Source organism: Musa acuminata, chromosome BXJ1-6, assembly GCF_036884655.1.
Source record: "Musa acuminata AAA Group cultivar baxijiao chromosome BXJ1-6, Cavendish_Baxijiao_AAA, whole genome shotgun sequence".
Lineage (NCBI taxonomy): Eukaryota > Viridiplantae > Streptophyta > Magnoliopsida > Zingiberales > Musaceae > Musa > Musa acuminata.
In genome coordinates, this window is record NC_088332.1 from 34,554,563 (window position 1) to 34,574,920 (window position 20,358).

Consider the following 20,358-nt stretch of genomic DNA (forward strand, 5'->3'; position numbering starts at 1 on the left):
TACATATCTCCTATGATTCATGTGCATAAAAAGAATTTATAAATCATAATACAATGAGATTTCTTATGCAAAAATAAAGTGCTTTTGTGATTCTTTGCTAAAGAGAATAAGTATTAAAATCATGATCTTGATAATTATAACATGAAGCTCTTTATAAATCAAGATCGTTCATTATGCTCCCTACATTTATCAAAAAGAAGTTCTTCAAATGAAATGCAACTTGTCTTTTGATTTCATGATATTTTGTAAATTTCGAAATTAATTTTAATGACTTGATTATGAGTTTCAAGTTGACGATTTGATTTGAATAAGTTATGTCTAAATCATAATCATGATCTTGCAAAATTGAAATCACAAATAATATCTTTTGGTATTCATGAATTGATACTCACAATATCAAAGTATTGGTATTCATGACTTGATTTTGATTGAAACATTACATGCTTAAATTAATCATTCTTCTATGTTTCAAAAATTCTTTAAATGCCTTATGTGATGATTGAAAATTAATTTGCTTTATGATGAATCACGAATCATGACTTGATCTATGATATTGAAATATTTTAATCATGATTCTTGGTTATATAATTCCTTTGCCCTATTAAAAGGATTTGTTGAATGGATCATGTCCTTCTTGAACTTTCTTAATATCATGACAAGATTTTGTAATATGTCCTGTATAATAATTAAAAATTTTTGGCCATTGATTTCTCCCTTCTTTTCGACAAAAACAAAGGGGAGAAAGCTTTTGCTAGTTAGAACATCCAAAGAAAAGCAAGTGCAATCTTGCACATGAAGCAAGTGTTGAATTGCCATGATTGAACCTAAGAATCTTGCTATGCTTTTGTGCTTATATGTTGTGATGAAAATATAGCTTCATGTTATAAAAACTTGCATATATTTTAAAATAGCTAGAGCTACTTCTCCTTTTGTTGATGATAAAGAGGGAGAAATATATGAATTGATACTATAAGTGCCATATTTGAATTTTCATCATGTTAAGATATCAAGAACTTGCATCGTAATTCTACTTGATGATATCTTGCCATGTGATGAAATGCTACGATTTGTTGCTAAAATGATGCATGCAATACTTATGCTTTCTACGTAATGTATTGCATATGATATGAACCTTGATTAAAATTGCCTTGATTTGAATTCAAGGTTTATCTCAATTATGGAATTTTGAAATAAAAATGATTACTCACCTTTGTCATGATTTAGAAATTGACAGAAAGGGTTTTCCCTTCTTTTTGACAATGATAACTTGCATGCACAATTCAAGAAGAAAGCAAATTTTCACTTCTCAAAAGAGAAGAAATTGCTATCTTGAACATCTTAAGAAACAAAAAGAACAAAGGTGCTATCTTGCCTATCTCAAGAAGCAAAACATGCTAACTTGCGCATCTAGCAAAGTGGACAAAATTTTCATATTTCAAGAAGCAAGAGTTGCCTTCTTGAACATCTCTAAATTGCTAGCTTGCAAGTTCTAAAATGTTGCAACATTGCTAGCTTGCATGTTATAAAAGTGCTATCTTGCATGCTGTAAAACTTGATAGCTTGAATGTTCTAAGCATGATGTAACATTTGCTAAATTTTCCGGCTTCAAAACTGCATGATGATAAAACTTGATATTATGTTTTTCATGCAATGAGTTGAACCAATATCACAAACACTTGATTGTGGTACTTCTCCTTTTTGTTGATGACAAAGGGGGAGATGAAAGTATGTTGATGACATGACATGCATAAGTTTATGCATAAGTTCATGATAACGTGTTGCAAGTATTCATGATGAATATTGCAATGACTTGAATTCAGTTTCAATTCAAGGTTCTATCAATATGGCATATTGATAGGGGGAGTTTGTTTAAACTCTGGGAGTTAAGGTTAACTCCGTTTATGATGACATGTTGCTTAGATTTTTGAATCTAAGAGTTTCTATCAATATGGCATATTGATAGGGAGAGTTTGTTTAAACTCCGGGAGTTAAGGTTAACTCCGTCATCAAGTAGTTGTCATCATCAAAAAAGGGGAGATTGTTGAATCTCGTATTTTGATGATGAAACTACTTGATATATGTTTATGATTTAATCTGCGTTTTGAGTGACGCAGGATGCTTTGATCAGGATGAGACAATTAAAGCAGGAAAATCATGTTGTGCCGGAGGAACATGTCAGAAGATTGGACGTCGGGCCGGTGGATCGGTCGACGTATCGACAGAAGGCTTCGGGCCGTGGACTCGGGCATCGGGCCAAGAAGAGCGGGTATTGTGCCAAGGATATCGGAGTTGCGGAGTCAACTAGCCGATTGGGCAATAGGCTGCAGGAAAGGACGATGCGTCGAAGAATCGGACGAAGCGTCGAGGGACCAATGACATGCCGGACAACTTGGTTAATTGCTTAGGATTAATTGTCTCGATCAAAGTTTTTGTTTTGAGTGTGCAGGATTAACTACGATGAAAGTTAGACAAGCAGCAGGAGTTGCGCCGGAGTCAAGATCATGATCACGTTGGGAGTTCGAGAGTTCGACGGAAGTTCGGACGGTCGTCAGAGGTTCTGCGAGAACAAATCCGAGAAGTCCAGAAGCTTGCCAAGCGAAGCTCGTCGGAACTCGCCAAGTGGATCGTCGCAAAGTCCAGGAGTTTGCCGAAAGTCCGCAGAAGCATCACCGAGGGTTCATCGGATGATCGACGAAAGTTCGCCGGAAACTCGCCGGAAGAAGCGATTGACGCACCGAAGCAAAGCTGCAGAAATTGTCTTAGATCTAATCGTAGTTAGCACGTTGATTAAGTTGGAAAATGGGAGGTGATCCCATTAGCTTAATCTTGGGGCAATTGGGCCCTTGAAAGACTGAAATTGGGCCGAATGGAGCTAACCATTCGGACCCTGATTGCACCAGGAGGTGCAACCGCCTAGGCCAGGAGGTGGCACCGCCTGGGCTAAGCCTCCCAGCGAGACTGGGCGGTGCAACCTCCCCAGCCAGGAGGTGGCACCGCCTGAGCTCAGTCTTCGAGCTAGACTGGGCGGTGCAACCTCCCTGACAGAGAGGTGGCACCGCCTGAGCTCGGTCTTCGAGCTCTGGCAGAGAGGTGCAACCGCCTCAGTCAAGAGGTGGCACCGCCTGGGCTCAGTCTTCGAGCTCTGCCAGGCGGTGCAACCTCTCCAGTCAGGAGGTACAACCGCCTGATCCCGGAATTCCGGGATTTGATCGTTTTGAGCTCCAAATTTGAACTGGGTTGGGGCCTATAAATACCCCACCCATTCAGCACTGAAAGCACAGAACACACACTCGAAATCTTGCTATCTTTCTGTGTTTCTTAGAGCTCAAAACTGCTAGTTCTCCTCTTTCTATTCTTCAAGTTTGAGTTGTAAAGAGAGGAGAGAAAACTTCTGTAAGGGTTGTCTCCTAAGCCCGTCAAAAGGAGTGAATCTGTAAGAGAGTAGTTGGCCTTCGCCTATTGAAGGAAGGCTTCTAGTTGACGTCGGTGACCTCGTCGGTGGAGGAAGCCAAAAGTGGAGTAGGTCAAGACTGACCGAACCACTCTAAATTTCTGGTTTGCATTTATTTTGAGCACTTTATCATTACTGCAAACCTCCTACATAGCTACTGCTCTCTGCGCCTTTACGAACAAGTTTCTAAGTGCTGATCTTTTCAAATCTGCATTCAGACGTAAATCGGTGTTTTCGTACGATCTCTACATTGCGGTTTACACTTACGTTTTGATTCTATTTATAACTGTAAACTGTCTTCTGCGCTTTTACGAATGAGTTTCTTTGCAGTTTACGTTTACGTCTTGATTCTGTTTATAACTGCAAACTGATTTCTGCGAACGAATTTCTTTGTAGTTTACGTTTACGTCTTGATTCTGTTTATAACTGCAAACTGATTTCTGCGAACAAGTTTCTTTGCAGTTTACGTTTACGTCTTGATTCTGTTTAGACGTAAAACTGTGTTTTAGACGTAAACTACTTTTAAATGTAAAACTACGTTTAGACGTAAAACTGCGTTTAGACGCAAACTGCGTTTAGACGTAAAACTACGTTTAGACGTAAAACTACGTTTAGACGCAAACTGCGTTTAGACGTAAAACTACGTTTAGACGTAAAATTGTGTTTAGACGTAAAACTGCGTTTAGACGCAAACTGCACTGCGCTCAGACGCAATCTGATCTTAGACGTAAACTGCGCTTAGACGCAAACTGCGCTTAAACGCAATCTGCGCTTAGACGCAAACTGCGCTTAGACGCAAACTGCGCTTAGACGCAATCTGAGTTTAGACATAAATTGTGCTTAGACGCAAACTGCGCTTAAACGCAATCTGAGCTTAGACGCAAACTGCGCTTAGATGTAAACTGCGCTTAGACGCAATCTGCATTTAGACGCAAACTGCAAACTGCATAAATTGTGCTTAGACGCAAACTGTGTTTAGACATAAACTGCACTTAATCATAAGTAATCTTAGAATTGGCTTTTGCATCAAAATAGTTTTTATCGAACGAACGCAGCTTTCGTTTTTAATCGCTGAAAGATTTCCGCTGCACTAATTCACCCCCCCCTCTTAGTGCTCTCGATCCTAACATCTTCCACCTTCGATTTTGTTCGCTCCTTTAGCAATCGACCTTCATCCACCCACTCTTGGGTCACACCTAGATGAAGCACCGCTCTAGGACAGTCAGTCGCCTAGTAGCTCCCGAAGTCTCCCAACTTCGCTGCAATTAGTGCACCATTGTTTGGATCCTAGGCCTCTGCCCCTACCAGCACAATCTTCGCTATGCATCGCTTCCTTCATGGCAACTTGAACGGCAACACTGTGGCATATTCTTCAAGAGTACCCGCCTCTGCGTCCTCTTGCCCCGTGCTAAGGCCTTCCGAACCCAACTTTGCCTCTACAAATTGAGTCGCCTTAGTTCCTCCATCACATGCTTTTCCAAGATAAGGTGCATGTGCCCAGAAGGTCCCTTCTTCTTTGGCACCATGCAAGATGAGTCCGCTCCGTTAGAATGAAGGACCCATGGAACAACATGATCCTGCTCTTGCCTCTACAAGAGTTCATGTCCTTGACCTCTGTCCAAGGAAAGCACTGTGCCTCCGCTCCATGTTCCATCTTCTATGCTGGCTCCCTTCAGGCGGCTTGGGTACTTTGCTAAGTTACACCCGAGTTGCTCTGCTCCTCGTTTTTGCATTGAGTTGATGGTGGCCCTCGTGCCCACCATTCCACGGGTCAACCCTCCCTTGAGTCCGATCTCATATCGACTCCAAGTGTGCCTTCATTTGTGTTGCTTTGGGTCATTCCCCCGCTTGATCTCGTAATGCATCTACCAATGCATTCTCTCGAGCGAGATCATGCGACAACTCCTCGTCGCTTACTCAGTCCATTGAGCTTCGTGGAGTTGTTGTTTGTTGAGGTACTCCTCCTCAACTTGTGAGGTCCGTCCCACATGATTCTCCCTCTGGAGAGTCGAGACTTATCCCTCCTGGATAACTGTCCCATTGGAGCAACATCTCTCTTCGTTTCGGAGACCACCATCCCCTTGGACTACTCCGATCTACTGAACAAACTATGCATTATTCTGTTAGGAAATCTTGGGGGCAACATCACATGCGCAGCGGAAGAACAAGAAAATAAAATCCCTGATTCCCAAAAAGATGTTCGTCGTCATGCGAAGATTGGTGTGCAAAATCCGCGAAACTCAAAACTGCGTATAGAGTAGATTGTGTTACCTAGGGAGATCGTATATCCCTGTTTCCTTGCAGATCCTTAGGAGAGGGTGAAGAAGGTCAAGCGTCCTCCTCTCTAGTGGTGATCCACACAGCAGGGTTGCGACGACGCTCCTCAAAACTCCAGGCCTGCTCTGAGGTGAAGAGGGAGAGGAGAATAGGAAAGGGAAGCAAAAAACTCTAGCCTATGAGGCTATGAATCCCTCCTATTTATAGAGGTCCCCTGTCAAACCCTAATGGGTCCTCCCCTAGTGGGTATTGGATCTGCATCTAATAAGACAAGGGCTCCGTCGGATATCTCATATCTGAATCTCTACTTATCGCAATGCCTACTATATGTGTGTGACCCTCTAGGCCCAATATCGAGCTGGCCGTGAGTCATACCTATCAGAACTCCTTCTAATATCCCAGAGATCGTATATCGAGCATGGTGCTGTCAGACCCATACGGTTTCTACTCGAGTCTCGCTCTAATCGGATTCTCCCGGAGAACTCTTTCTCTCTTAACCCGAATGACCCTAGCCAGGGATTTTTCTGAGTAAGAACACATGAGATATTTCTCTCATGACGCCAAGAGTGGATGATCCTCTATCGACACTCAATAGCCCTCGTAAGGTCGACTACCACTCCCAATGACCAGCTATACTAGATCTGGGACAGCCAAACCTATAAGTCTGGTATCAAAGAGTGGAGCACTCATACAGGACATCCTTGGTGTCTCAAGTCTAAGGATCAGATACACCACTAGGACTACGAAATCGCTGTCTGACAATAAGGCATCATCAACCATCCAGCATTCCGTAAGCGGATCAATTAGTGAACTCATTCTCCAATGAGCACCTGTACTGTATCCCTAGTGTCCCGACACGAGCAGCTATAAGACCAACTGCGTCCATCATATGGACGGGTATACAGCACACCAGTCTGTCCGATTATCATGATGTCCCTCTCGAGTAACCTGTGACCATGATTATTTAGCATCTATGTTTAAAGGTGAATCGATCTCATTATTGTGATCTCATCATGATCCGATTCCCATTGCACAAATCCAAGGACATCACAATAAATATATGCACATATGCAATAGTTATAAAGTGATATATGCCAAAATATAATAAGCAAAAGGATTCTGTATCAAGTCATACGTGTCATCACTCACGTGATTGGCTTGCTAGGCACCTATGACTAGCAATTGGTTCATCCGGTGCTTAGTCTGTCCCTTTGATGCATCATCATCTCCTTCGACATATTGCCCAATCGGCATGTTGTTTTCCCGCAACATCCGATCTCCTTGGTGCAATGTTCGATCTTCTTAGCTTGATGCCCAAACTCATGGCACGAAGCCTTCTGCCAATACATCGATCGATCCTTCGGCTCGATGTCTAATCTTCTAACATGTTCTACTTTGGCCCAACATTGATTCTTCCTTGTTTAATCAAATTGTCTCTCCATGATCGAAGCTAGTCTTGTGTCACTCAAAACATATATTAGATCATAAACTTATCAATTAATTTCATCATCAAAATCTAAGATTCAACAAAGATAACATCGCAGATCTATTGACAAAGTTGTTATTTCATATTGTCTTTTAGCATCATAGGGGTCTGATAGGGATCAGACACATAGGTTATTGGCTTTAGGTTAAATGGGAAATTGCTAGTCATAGGTGCCTTATAAGCCAATCACATGAGTGATGGCACGTATGACATGACACTCTTATTGCTTATTATTATTATGATATTTTTTTCACTTCATATTGTTTGTTGCGTATATATATTGTAATGTCCATAGATCTGTGCAATGGGAATCGGATCGTGATGAGATTACGATAATGAGATCGATTCACCTTTAAACATAGACTATAAATAATCTCGATCATAGGTTACTTAAGAGGGATATCAAGATAACTGGACAGACTGATATATTATATACCCATCTATATGATAGAGGTGTTAGGATCAAGTCGGCACTATGGGGGGTGAATTAGTGCGTACGTAAAAATCACGTTTAGTCAGAAATCTTCGTATAATAAAAGCTCGTATTGAAAATATTTAACTTTGAAAACATTCGTAAGAGTGTGCAGCTAAAGTAATGAGGAAGTAAAGTAATTTTCAATAAAGATAAATAGCAAAACAGAAATACAAACCGATTTATAATGGTTTGATCGTCGTGACCTACATCCACTCCCGATTCCTCTTCACTCAAGGCCACTGACTTCCACTACCAGTCTTCCTTCAATGGGTGAAGACCAATTACCCTTTTACACTCTTTCTCATTTTTATCAGTTTAGAATATAATCCTTATAAGCCTCACACCTCTCTTGAATGATCTCAAAACTAGAAAGCAAGGAGGAGAGCACTTAGTAATTTTATAACCCAGAATAACAACCCCTTTTGTTCTAATTCGTTGCTCCTCCATGTAGGAATAGCTAAGGTATTAATAGATCCTAAATAGCTTCAAAATTGGAGCTAAAAAGGGTCTCATCCTGGGTTTTCTAGGTCCTGGCGATACCCTCGCCTGTGTTGGGCGGTACTACCGCCTGCAACACTAACACTGGGCAGTACCACCACCTAGTCTGGCGATACCACCGCCAATACCCTCTGACGCTAGGCGATACCATCGCTTGACATTGGGAAGTACCACCACCTAATCTGGTGGTACTATCGTCTAACACAGTCTCCTTGGAGGAGACTGAGCCTCTAATGGTGCCACCACCGGACCGAACTTTTGGGTCACTGAATGTGTCTTTCTCTTGGCCCAAAATAGCCCCAATTTGGGCTCAGTTGGCCCCTAATTGAGTTGGCTTAATTGCATTAGAAACCAATCCAATTATAACTAAAACTACTTTGATTTAGGCAATTATTACAAAGCATTAATCACATGTTGTCCGGTATGTCATTGGTTCATTGACGCTTCGTCCAATCCTTCGGCGCATCATCCTTTCCTGCAGCCTATTGCCCAATCGGCCAGTTGACTCCGCAACTCCGATATCCTTGGCACAATACCCGCTCTTCTTGGCCCGATGCCCGAGTCCACGGCCCGAAGCCTTCTGTCGATACGTCGACCGATCCATCGGCCCGACGTCCAATCTTCTGACATGTTGATCTCTGCAACTCCGATCTCCTTGGCGTAATATCCGCTCTTTTAGGCCTGATGCCCAAACTCATGGCACGAAGCCTTCTGTCGACAAGTCGACCTTCCTCCGATCCAACGTCCCATCTTTTGACATATTCCACTCCAGCCCAACATTGATTCTTCCTGCTTTAATTGTCTCTTCACGATCAAAGTTATTCCTACGTCACTCAAAACGTAGATTAAATCATAAACGCTATTAATTGGTTTCACCAACAAAATCCGAGATTCAACAGGAGGCGGCTAGTCTTATAGCTACTTGAGTGGGGACACTAGGGATACAATGCAGGTGCTCATTGAAGAATGAGTTCACTGATTGATTCGCTTACAGAATACTAGATGATTGATAATACCTCATTGTTAGAAATTGATTCTATCATCCCAATGGTGTATCTGATTCATAGATTTGAGACACAAAGAATGTCTTGTATAAGTACTCCACTCTTTGATATCAGACTTATAGGCCTAGAAGTTCTAGATCTAGCACAATCGGTCATCGGAAGTGACAGCCAACCTTATGAGGGCTATTGAGTATCGATAGAGGATCATCTGCTCTTGGTGTCATGAGAGGAATTTCTCATATGCTCTTACTTAGACAAATCCCTAGCCAGGTCATTCGGATTCAGAGAGAAAGAGTTCTTCGGGAGAATCCGATTAGAGCGAGATTCGAGTAGAAATTATATGGGCTTGATAGCACCATGCCCATATACGATCTTTGGGATATTAGATGGATGAGGGACTATAGGGGACTGCGGCGTAGTGGCCTAGTACGTCTATAGTCGATAAGTCAAGTGAATTATTACGAAGATAATAATTCACTGAGCCAAAAGGAGTTCTGACAGGTATGACTCAAAGATAGCTCGATATTGAGCCTAGAGGGTCACACACATATGGTAGGTGTTACGACGAGTACAGGTTCAGATATGAAATATTCGTTGGAGCCCCTATCTTATGTTGTCCATAGATTAAATTATTTCGTGGATTGGATTTCACTTGACTGTTTACAGCTCTATTGCGTGTGCTTAGGGTAGAAGTTTTATATAAATGTATCGTCGTGTTATTAAGTATTTTGCTTTTAAGTTCTTTTCTCTATAAGAGGTGGAATAGAATAACCTGGTTGAGGCATAATGATCATATGTCTGTAATGCATTGTATGTCCCATAATAGGTCCCATTCTTCTACCCTTTCCCGGGAGTCGATGACTATTCATAGCTATTACCTTGACACCAAAGAAGAGTTCAACCCAATGCTTTATTTCTATCCTAGTTGATCCTGATTCAACATTAGAAGTATATTGATTGTTCCCCAATAACCGAATATTTTTTTTCTGTAAATATTGCATATTTGATTCCATCCATAAATCCATTTTCTTCCCTATGAGTTCTAGTATCGATAAGAATTCTAGATGGATATTCAATAAACCTGAATTATTGGATCCTATGGATGAGATCCAATAGGAGCCAACGAGAGATTATTTGAGAGAGATCCACTAATCTACGAGGCTTGAGTAGTTAGATGGAGATCTAGTACCCAATAGGGCATGATCTATTAGGGTTAAGTTGACAAGGGACCTCTATAAATAGGAGGGAACCAAATGGTCATAGGCTAAGCCTTTTTTACTGTCATCTCCTATTCTCCTCTCCCCTTCTCTTAACCAGCAGCCCCTATTTGGGGTCTGTGGAGATTTGGGCAGCGATTTGAGGAGCGTTTTCGTAGCTCCTACCGTGTGGATCACCGCTAGAAATGAAGATAGTTGACTTCTTTTATTCTCTCCCATAGTTCTTGAAGAATTTAGGGATATATGATCTCCCTACGTAACACAACTATCTCACACATGGTTTTTAGTTTCACGGATTTTTATGCACCAATATTTGCACGACGATAAAACTTTTTTATGAAAATCTAATATTTTTCTTTTTATTCTTCCGCTGTGCATGTGATGTCTCCCATAGATTTCCCTACAAAAAAGGCCCAAACAACCTGCCACTAGTTTACTCGTGTGGACAAGAGTCCAAGGGGTAGTTTGAGGTGGTTACAAATCGCCTCCCCGACTGAATATTCATCGACATATTCCATAAAAAGCCCAAAGGCAACTCGGGGCAGTTACAAACCGCCTCCCCTACGATAAACTCGACCTGTGGTAGAAGATTCGCTATAATAGAGACACAAATCCAAACGTGCCCGAGATGCATGAGTCGGGAAAACTTGACTTGTAGTAGAAGATCTAGTATGGAGGAGGAACAAAACCAAACCCGCTCGAGACACGTGAGTCAAGAAAACTCGACTCATGCCAAGATAGATCTACTATTATGAAGGCTCAAGGCCAAATATGCTTGTGCCACATAAGTCGAGAAAACCCGAGCCACGTGAAGAGAAATCTACTATAGTAAAGGCTCAAGGCTAAATGTGCTCGAGACGTGTGAGTCGAGAACTCAACCTGCGTCAAGAGAAATCTACTATGGCAAAAACATAAGCCCAACATACCCGAAACATTTGAATCGAGAAAACCCGACCCGTAAGACGAGATCCCAAACACTCCTATATCAAACGAACTACTTCAAACCCTTCTTATAAAAGCCCCGAAGCATACCTTGGGAGGGGGGAAGGGACAAAATGATAGGAAATATACAATTGACCAATCATCACTTGCCACGCAAGTGTTATATAAGACCTGTGAGAAAAAGGCCCAGATAGCTTGCCACCTACTTGCCCATGTGGATAGGAGTACTAGGGGCAACTCAAGACCATTACAAATTACCTTTCCTACTGAATATTCATGGAAATATTTTACAGGAGCCCAAAGGATAGCTCGGGGAAACTATAAACCACCTCCCCTATGAAATATTCATGAGAATATTCCACCTCTCCAAGGTTAGATATAAAAACACACCATTCAACTGAGGTGCTGAAATCAAGAATATAGATCCACAAAGGTTGATATTGAGACTATTTTGAGTGTCAGAAGGACCAACTCAGGAAGCCTCTCTTGATTTTGATCTTTGTGAAGATAAAATCATATGATATTTTCGTCTCAGGAGAAGGCACTTTTTGCATATAAATCAATGCTACATTGGACGGACAAAGATATCAATTATATTCTTTTTGACTAAATATAAAGTTACAAATTAGAAAATCTAGAAACTCATTCACAAGTAGATAACTATTAAAAAATTAAACTAGATTGATTTCCTAACTAAAAGATTTGAACCTTAGAAAGATTTAAACACTATTTTAATTTTTTATTTTATATATATGAATTTTGAATTGTGTTGATATATTTTTTTTATATAAGAATGATATTATATATATACATATATATATACATGTATATACATGTATATATATATATATATGTATATGTATGTATATGTATATATACATATACATATACATACATATACATATATATATATATATATATATATATATATATACATGTGTATATATATATATATATACATGTGTATATATATATATATACATGTATATATATATATATATATGATTTTTGCAACAAAAAAAAACAAAGGAATCTATACAATCTACAACTTGTAACACGACCCACGTACTTCATGATATAGAATCAATCAATAATGGTCTGTGTATAGCTTACCAAAATTAGATATAACAAGTATAATTTCTCTTTTCTTTATTTTTTATTTTCTTATAAACATATTCTTAGGAAAATATTTGAGATTATAATAATGATGGTTAGAAAGTTGAGACTTCTAGTTGAAGTGGCCTCATGGGTGTTGTTTATCTTTTATTTTTTTTCCCCACTTAAGAATCTTAAATTAATTGTCTATATATATATATATATATATATATATGTCAAATTCGGTCCAATCTAATCGGATCGGATCCAACAAACTATGTATCCCTGCTCAGCGAAACCGGGCACAGAGATTCCTTGCTTGTCTTCGCGCAGAACGTCACAAAGCGTAGGAAGCAAATGTTACGTCTCTTAGGTGGCACGTCAAGGAGAGTACGGGGAACAGCGACGCGACCGTGGGCCCCGAAACCAAGAAAATATCAACCCACCTTTTCTCGCAATTAACTCGTTCTGGCTTTTCCGTGTATTCGAGTGGAGTGGGACACGAGGCTACTTAAGTAACTCTACTCCATATTCGCCTCCCCGGTGTCAGATTGCAGGGGGAGAGGAATCCACGGTAGACAGAATATCCCTCCGCTCTCCTCCACGCGCGGCGCCCTCGTTTCATGGCGACTCCTGATGACCTCGGGTCCTCCCTCCTCGGTCGTCGTGCCGCCTCCCGGCGGCGGATCTGGTGGTACGCCGCCAGTGCCGGAGCCCTCATCGGTAACGGCTCCGACATTGCTCCTCTTACTCTATCGTCGTGTTACTTGAAGCGAGCTGGCCTTTTCTGGTTTCTTGCAGCCTTGGGTATCCTCCTCGTCGTGGTGGTCGTCGGCCCCGGCGGCCGCGACCGGGCGGCGAAGATTGGGCGGGAACGGCGGGGGATGACGGGGAGCCCGGAGGAAGTGGAATCGGAGGTGGGGGTGGTGGCGGCGGACGACTGGCGGTGCTCGGAGGTCGGGGCGGCCGCACTGCGGGCCGGTGGCCACGCGGTCGACGCGGCCGTGGCGGCCGCGCTGTGCCTCGGGGTGGTGCACCCGGTGTCAAGCGGGATCGGTGGCGGCGCATTCATGGTGGTCCGATCGGCAGATTCCGGTGAGGCCGTGGCCATTGATTCCCGCGAGACGGCCCCTATCGCGGCGTCGAAGGTTAGGCCTCTCTCGTCTCTTGTTGTTTTCGTGTCTCATCCATTTTTGCCTTCCATCCTGCGGCCAATATTAAACCCACGGATGAGTTATTGGTGCTTTTGGACGGAGAACTTTTGTGCGTCGTACTGGTGCACTCGTCAACATCAACTTATTATTAGTCACATTTGTTTCGTAAATTATACGGATGAGACAATACGCATCGTAGAGGTTGGCTTTCACGCTATTACGTGTCAAGGCTTCACTGGATGTAAGTGGGTAATAACGATGATGGTGGATGCAATTGGTCGGCAGCACAGGACTTGATGGAGACCCGGCCCCACGTTGGCCCACACAGACGAGGCTCACCGTCACTTTATTGGCCTCTTTCTTGTGCGGTGCGGGTGACGTCCACTTCAACTCGTGCATCGAGATGCGTGCACAGAAGATGATGAAGCTGAAGGGGGGGAAACTTGTGAAAATGAGAGAAAGCAATCGTTCGTGACGTCGCGTCGGCTTTCAGAGTCGTGCGGAAAAGCTGATGGTGTCAAAATCGTAAAAATGACAGGACCCAACTAAGCTAAGCGGTTCCAAACATCCCGAATCTTAAAGCAAACCATGATGCATGCGATGCCTCGTAAGCAGCCCTCCCTCTTTAGATTAGTGTCACAGTAAAAGCCCAGAAAATAATGTGCAATTTCCCAGTTTATATCGAGTCATACTCTTTGTGTTGCCTTTTCTATTCATGCATCTGCCGATCTCATATCCACATCAACATTTTCTTATGCACATTTCATTTCATGTTCCCACTTCCCTGTTTGATAAGTCCAGTAAATTCTACATTGGAATACATTTCATCAAACGCTGTCTCTCTCTGCATAGTTTATGTACAAATAAATGCTTTTCAAAGTCTATGCCAACAAGCTGTCACGAACCCCATCAAGTAGCACAGCGTGCATCATCGTGATCGGCACGGAAATCGATCACCATCTCACCGTTTGCAATCTGAACAGAACATGTACGAGAATGATCCATCATCCAAGTCCAAGGGTGCACTCTCGATGGGAATCCCAGGAGAGCTTGCAGGCCTCCACACAGCTTGGTTGAAGTACGGAAGGCTTCCCTGGAAGGATCTCTTGCGACCATCCATAACCCTCGCAAGAGATGGATTCCTCGTCGTGCCTTATCTTGCAGATGCCATCAGGACAAAGGAGGAGGATGTACTTGCAGACCCTGGGTTGCGGGCGGTGCTAGCACCCGATGGGAGATTGCTGCAGACAAATGACACTTGCTACAATCCTGCACTCGCCAATGCATTGGAGGTGATATCAACCGAGGGACCGCAGGCATTCTACAATGGGAGCATCGGTGAAAGGTTCATCGAGGATGTGAGAAATGCTGGCGGGGTTGCAACGATGGAGGATTTGAAGGAGTACAGGGTCAAGGTCACAAAAGCCATGGTAGCCAACGCCATGGGGTATACTATACTGGGTATGCCCCCACCTTCCAGTGGCACGGTGGGGATGTCTTTGGTGAGTGAGCGAGTGACCCTTTTTTGCATTTGAGTTCCAAATGGCAATTTTTGATTTGGGCAGCTCTTTGATGATGACAAATAGGTTCTCAACATTTTAGGGAGCTACGAGTCATCATCAGAAGGTGTGGAAGGCTTGCTCGGTCTCCACCGGCTTATCGAAGCACTAAAGCACATGTTTGGCGTGAGGATGAATCTCGGGGATCCTGATTTTGTTGATGTCGAGGAATACGTCTCCGACATGCTTTCGTCAAGTTTTGCTCAGACACTTCAACAGAAGATCGACGACAGTACCACATTTGAGCCATCCTACTATCTGGCAAGGTGATTTTTTTTTTTTTTTTTTGTTAATTCTTTTTCTTCGTGTTGCATCGGAGTTAAGACAATAATTATTGAAAGAAATGATAAAGATTTGAATCAGGACTTGATTGGTGTACTACATTGATCATGATTCAACTGAATAGGTTAACAATGCATCAGTTTGAGTCATTGAAATAGTTGGAGTTCATCTGAAACAAATCCCATGCAGGTCTAAACATACATGTCCACCACATCCTCCTTTCCTTATAATCTCAGTACACTTAAACATGGTTGTGTTAGCAAGAAACAGACTGCTTTGGCTCAGTTTATTGCATGTTTTCAGATGGAGCCAGTTGAGAGACCATGGAACGAGCCATTTGTGCGTGGTGGATTCTGATCGGAATGCGGTGTCTCTGACGACCACAGTGAATTGGTATTTTGGGGCTCGGGTGATGTCGCCGTCAACAGGCATTGTGCTGAACAATGAGATGGATGACTTCTCGACGCCGACGGAAGCTACTCCCGATCGCCTTCCACCGGCACCAGCAAATTTTATTGAGCCAAAAAAGAGACCATTGTCTTCTATGACACCTATCATTATCCTAAAGGTGAGGATGATTCTGTGGTGGCAACCCTTTGGTGCACTGCTGCTATACATTGATGACTTCTACTGATCAGATACTGAGGAAGACTTAGCGGATTAAGTAGTACTGCTCTGCTAAAATATATGATACATTATTATCTTGATGAAAACTTGTGCAAAGTTCAATTGTACTATGCAACTTACTGAAATCGAGTGTGGTGGCTGTTTTGTGTTCAGGACGATCAGCTTGCCGGAGTTGTTGGGGCCAGTGGTGGAGTTAATATAATTCCGGCAGTTGTGCAGGTTTTCCTGAACCACTTCATACTGAGAATGGAGCCACTAAAAGCTGTTCAGCATCCGAGGGTCTTCCACACGGTTATTCTTTCTGCTCCTTACAACATTTCTGCTGGCCAACAAAGCATTGCTTATATAGTCTTTTTTTTTCCTTGCTTATATAGAATATGCATCTAACCTGAATCACATTTATAAGCCAACAATTTCAGAATGGGGTGATCAAAAGTATAGATTAGTGTAATCAATGATGATAAGTTTAAATCAAATTGATCCGGGTTAACATGAGTGGTTTAGGCCTGTTATATTTTGAACACAGGATTAGGATATGACCGTCATCTTACCATCTTGATTCTTTTAATATTTTATATTTAACAATGTATGGGTATTCTTTAGTCATCTTTCAGTCTCTTAAACATAAATATTCTCTAAACTTTTATCGGCTATAATCAACGACCAACTTTTTTTTGTACTTTTTATAAAATTTTGACTCATTCTTTTGAGAACTGGTGGCCCGTTAAGATTTTCAAATCCACGATGACAAACTTGAGTTAAGCTAATCAAGGCTAGCATATATGAAATTAAACATCAATACAACTCAAAAAGCTTCAGATTGTTAACTTTTTTTATTATGGGTCTACTACCAGAAATTCAATGCGTAATCTCAGCATTCAATGTGTATTCCTGAATAATCTCTTTTTTTTAATTATTCAACCATTTCATTTTACCAAGTTCAACGATAGCCAGATTAGTCAACATTTATATGTTTCGATGCAACAACAAGATGTTATTTGTAACAAGTAGTTTTATTGGTTGGTTAATTGGTTACATTTTCTTCATGAAATAGGTTGGATTGGTATTATTCTGGATACGGCAAAATCATTCTATTCGATCTAAATCTAATAGGTATCTTGCTAAATCTAATAGGTTAATTTTTAGTATTCTCTTATTTATCACCTGTGTCTACTATTTAGGCAGAATGCCGTCGCATATTGTCAATAAGAAACTGAAAAAAACCTCGGAAAAAGAAGAAAGAGGAGAAAACGAGGAAGTTATAGGTCAAACCCAATATGTCATCAACTCTATCAATCACATGAATATTCTCTTAATAATCTGTACATTAGCTTATGGTTCAAACTTCTACTGAAATTGTTTGAGTCTAATAATCTCTGCACTGCAGCTCATTCCAAACGAGGTGCTCTACGAGAACTTCACAGCGATCGACGGGGAGCACATTGAGTTTGCAAACGAGGGGAAGCTGTTTCTGGAGCAGAGGGGTCACGTCCTCCGCAGTCTATCATTGGGTGCTGTCTCCCAGCTTGTCGTACACAACCTTCACGAGCGGGTGCCGAACATGCAGCGGAAAACAGATAGTAAAGCGAAGAACGGCGACGGTGTCTTCCACGGGCGGCTAATTGCGGTCAGCGATCCTCGTAAAGACGGAAGTCCAGCGGCACTATAGCAGACGGAATTTTAAGTTGCAGCAATCAATCAATCTCTCTCTCTCTCTCTCTCCCATTACGTGTGCAGTGCCTCTGAAAATAACGATGAAAGATAGCATTACATGTTAACCGCATGGTTAAATATAATCACATACCAGTAACATAATAGGAGTTCTACAGATCCCAAGCTAGGGCGAATAATTGGTACCAATTTTAAGCTGCTTTTTGAGATCTATTTGCATGATGGCATGGTCAGGATGAGCAGACGTACACGAATAAAAATAATAAACACAAATATTAGACACTTTAACTAAGATACGAGCGCCTTTATAGACGTCAATGACGGCAACAACAGATCCATATATTGACTACAAATAATTGAGATATTATCACTTTATCGTTGTTTTCGGTGCAAACAATCAAGTTGTATGCTGGACAGGGTTGCTACCATCTATTAATGACGCTTCGGTATATATGTTCGGTTCAGGATCTTTTCCACAAAACTTGTACTTAGATGATCTAAGTTTAATATAAGTGCAGATCCATGGTTTTAGCCTCGGCGATTATATACTCTCGCTGTTCAGATTATTTCAATTCAACACTCTATTAATGTCACCGATCTCCTGTTCCGTCTCAAATTCCCCACCCGACGCATCACATCACGCCACATCCCATGCGGCAGATACGAGGACAACGCAAGCCCCGAGGAACCTCCGGGTACGTACACTGATTCCAGTGATTTTACTAACAGCATAATATTTGTCGAAACATGAAAGGATTTGTCGTAACAGTTAGCGTGATCCGAAATATCATACGAACTTGTTAAAGAAATTTAAGATGCAGAATTAACATGCGAATGCAAACAATTCAATAGTTGAACCCCAAATGATCTGCCTACAAGAGTATGGGTTTTTTTGTATCATATAATTCACATAAATCACTGGATCGACATATACACCTCCCACGTCCACCTTCTAAGTATTATGCATCGTATGTGGATCCAAACTTGGTCCCATTCTCTGTGAAAACCCAAGTTCCATATGTTGCCTATCATGAAATGCAAAGAGACAGCATATGGCTATAAAACCATCAAGACACATTACAGACATCATGCAAGCTATATGGTTAAAAAGAAAACCAGATCAACACACGATACAAGGCACCAATTCTAATGGGCTGACATGACCAGAATTTAGCCGCAGGCAAAAGTGAATGTCAATGCAACAACAAAAAGAAAAATGCAAAACAAAAAGCCACGCCTGTCCTGAATACTCAGACAGCATGCACTCAATATCGTCGAGATAGAATGTCAACATGCACAACAAAGCCAACAACATGCATGCAGATCGAAATAGGAAGATATTTTGCAAAAACTATATCACCAAAAAGTGCAAAATAACTTACCAGACAAGCTGATTCTGCAGAATTGCCAAGCATCATAGAGTATTATGTCATCTGCCTTAAAAAAGCATGACTTCAACAAAGCCCTTTAGCTAACATGACCATGACCATCTTCTTGCCGGCTAATTGCCTAACTAAATAGAAAAATGTAACACTGCTAACAAAAGCTACAAAACATCTGGGAAGAATTGTGTAGAACTTCAGCAGTGTGATGCAAGTAGAAGCACTGAGGTGCCAAGTTAGACCAGTTCATGCACAAAAATATTAGGCATGATGAAAGGCCCAAGTAGCAGGTCTGCAATCCATTAGAACCTTCTGCAGCTAAATCTGATGGCGTATAGACATCTCCACACGGTCAAGGTCTTTTTCTATATTCTCCGTTTCCAAGTTTGGTTATAAAATAAATCCACACTTTGATAATCCTTTCAAGTTACTAGGACATAAAATTATAAGGAATACTTCGTATTCCATAACACTTTGAGCTGCAAAAGTTCCAACCAGAAAAATGATATCTACTTTGAGCAGGGTTGACCATTTACCAGGCCATGATGGATTTCCAGTTGGAAGAACATCAGCCATGAATACTCCCTTCACTCCCCTCTTTCCAGCATGGTAGTGAATTGATGAACATCCTTGAGAAACACACCAATTATGTGACCAACAACTCACTCCATCCCGAATCCAGGGCCACCCAAAAACTAACCATCCTTTAGCATCACCTATATTTCCATCAAAAAAATTTGGAGCCGATACTACATCGACACTAGACACCTAGAAGAATATAGTCAGTCATGAAAACATGTTTCTGTGGCATCCCAAACTGATGCAATTCCACAAGCAGCAAGCTTCTCTTAACTGATACTTCCACAGAACCCAATCAGTACCATGTATCATCATAGTATTAACACTGACTAAAGGACTATCAAATTGAAACATAAGTGCAGCACATGGTCTTCGGTTGAACAAAGAAACCACACACCACAAATGACCAGATAGCTTAAATGAACTCCAAGTACGTTGAAGGGGAAAGCTTTCTTACAAATGGAGGATTCACAGGGCCCACCTATCCAAAGAATCAATGTAACAACATTCAGTATGTTCAGAAACAACAAAAGATTAGTTTATTCAGCATCTACAAAATCAAATTGCAAATTTAATCAGATTACATACCTTCATGTGATGCAGGCTGCCCAGCTTATGGCTGCAAAAATACTTATCATGCAGGTTCTCCATGGAAAGTC

General features: G+C 41.5%; 1 protein-coding gene across 2 annotated transcripts; it reads left to right on the forward strand.

The window, feature by feature from the left end:
* The first annotated feature begins 12,910 nt into the window (after positions 1 to 12,910).
* Positions 12,911 to 17,895, forward strand: LOC135676725 (glutathione hydrolase 3-like). Of its 2 annotated transcripts, XM_065188211.1 has the most exons (8): positions 12,942 to 13,168; positions 13,247 to 13,593; positions 14,583 to 15,101; positions 15,186 to 15,424; positions 15,744 to 16,008; positions 16,221 to 16,358; positions 17,122 to 17,180; positions 17,455 to 17,895. In XM_065188211.1, exons 1-8 carry the CDS (start codon positions 13,069 to 13,071, stop codon positions 17,687 to 17,689), a joined length of 1,902 nt encoding a protein of 633 aa, XP_065044283.1. In that variant the 5' UTR covers positions 12,942 to 13,068; the 3' UTR covers positions 17,690 to 17,895. The 2 variants fall into 2 exon arrangements, with proteins under 2 accessions (XP_065044284.1, XP_065044283.1); XM_065188212.1 differs by lacking the exon at positions 17,122 to 17,180 and having other exon boundaries at positions 12,911 to 13,168.
* The last annotated feature ends 2,463 nt before the right edge of the window (positions 17,896 to 20,358 follow it).

Coding starts and splice junctions, on each gene's coding strand:
- LOC135676725 (XM_065188211.1), top strand. CDS start 13,069: ATGGCGACTCCTGATGACCTCGGGTCCTCCCTCCTCGGTCGTCGTGCC. Junction 13,594..14,582: donor CCCCTATCGCGGCGTCGAAG/GTTAGGCCTCTC, acceptor CAATCTGAACAG/AACATGTACGAGAATGATCC. Junction 15,102..15,185: donor GCACGGTGGGGATGTCTTTG/GTGAGTGAGCGA, acceptor GATGACAAATAG/GTTCTCAACATTTTAGGGAG.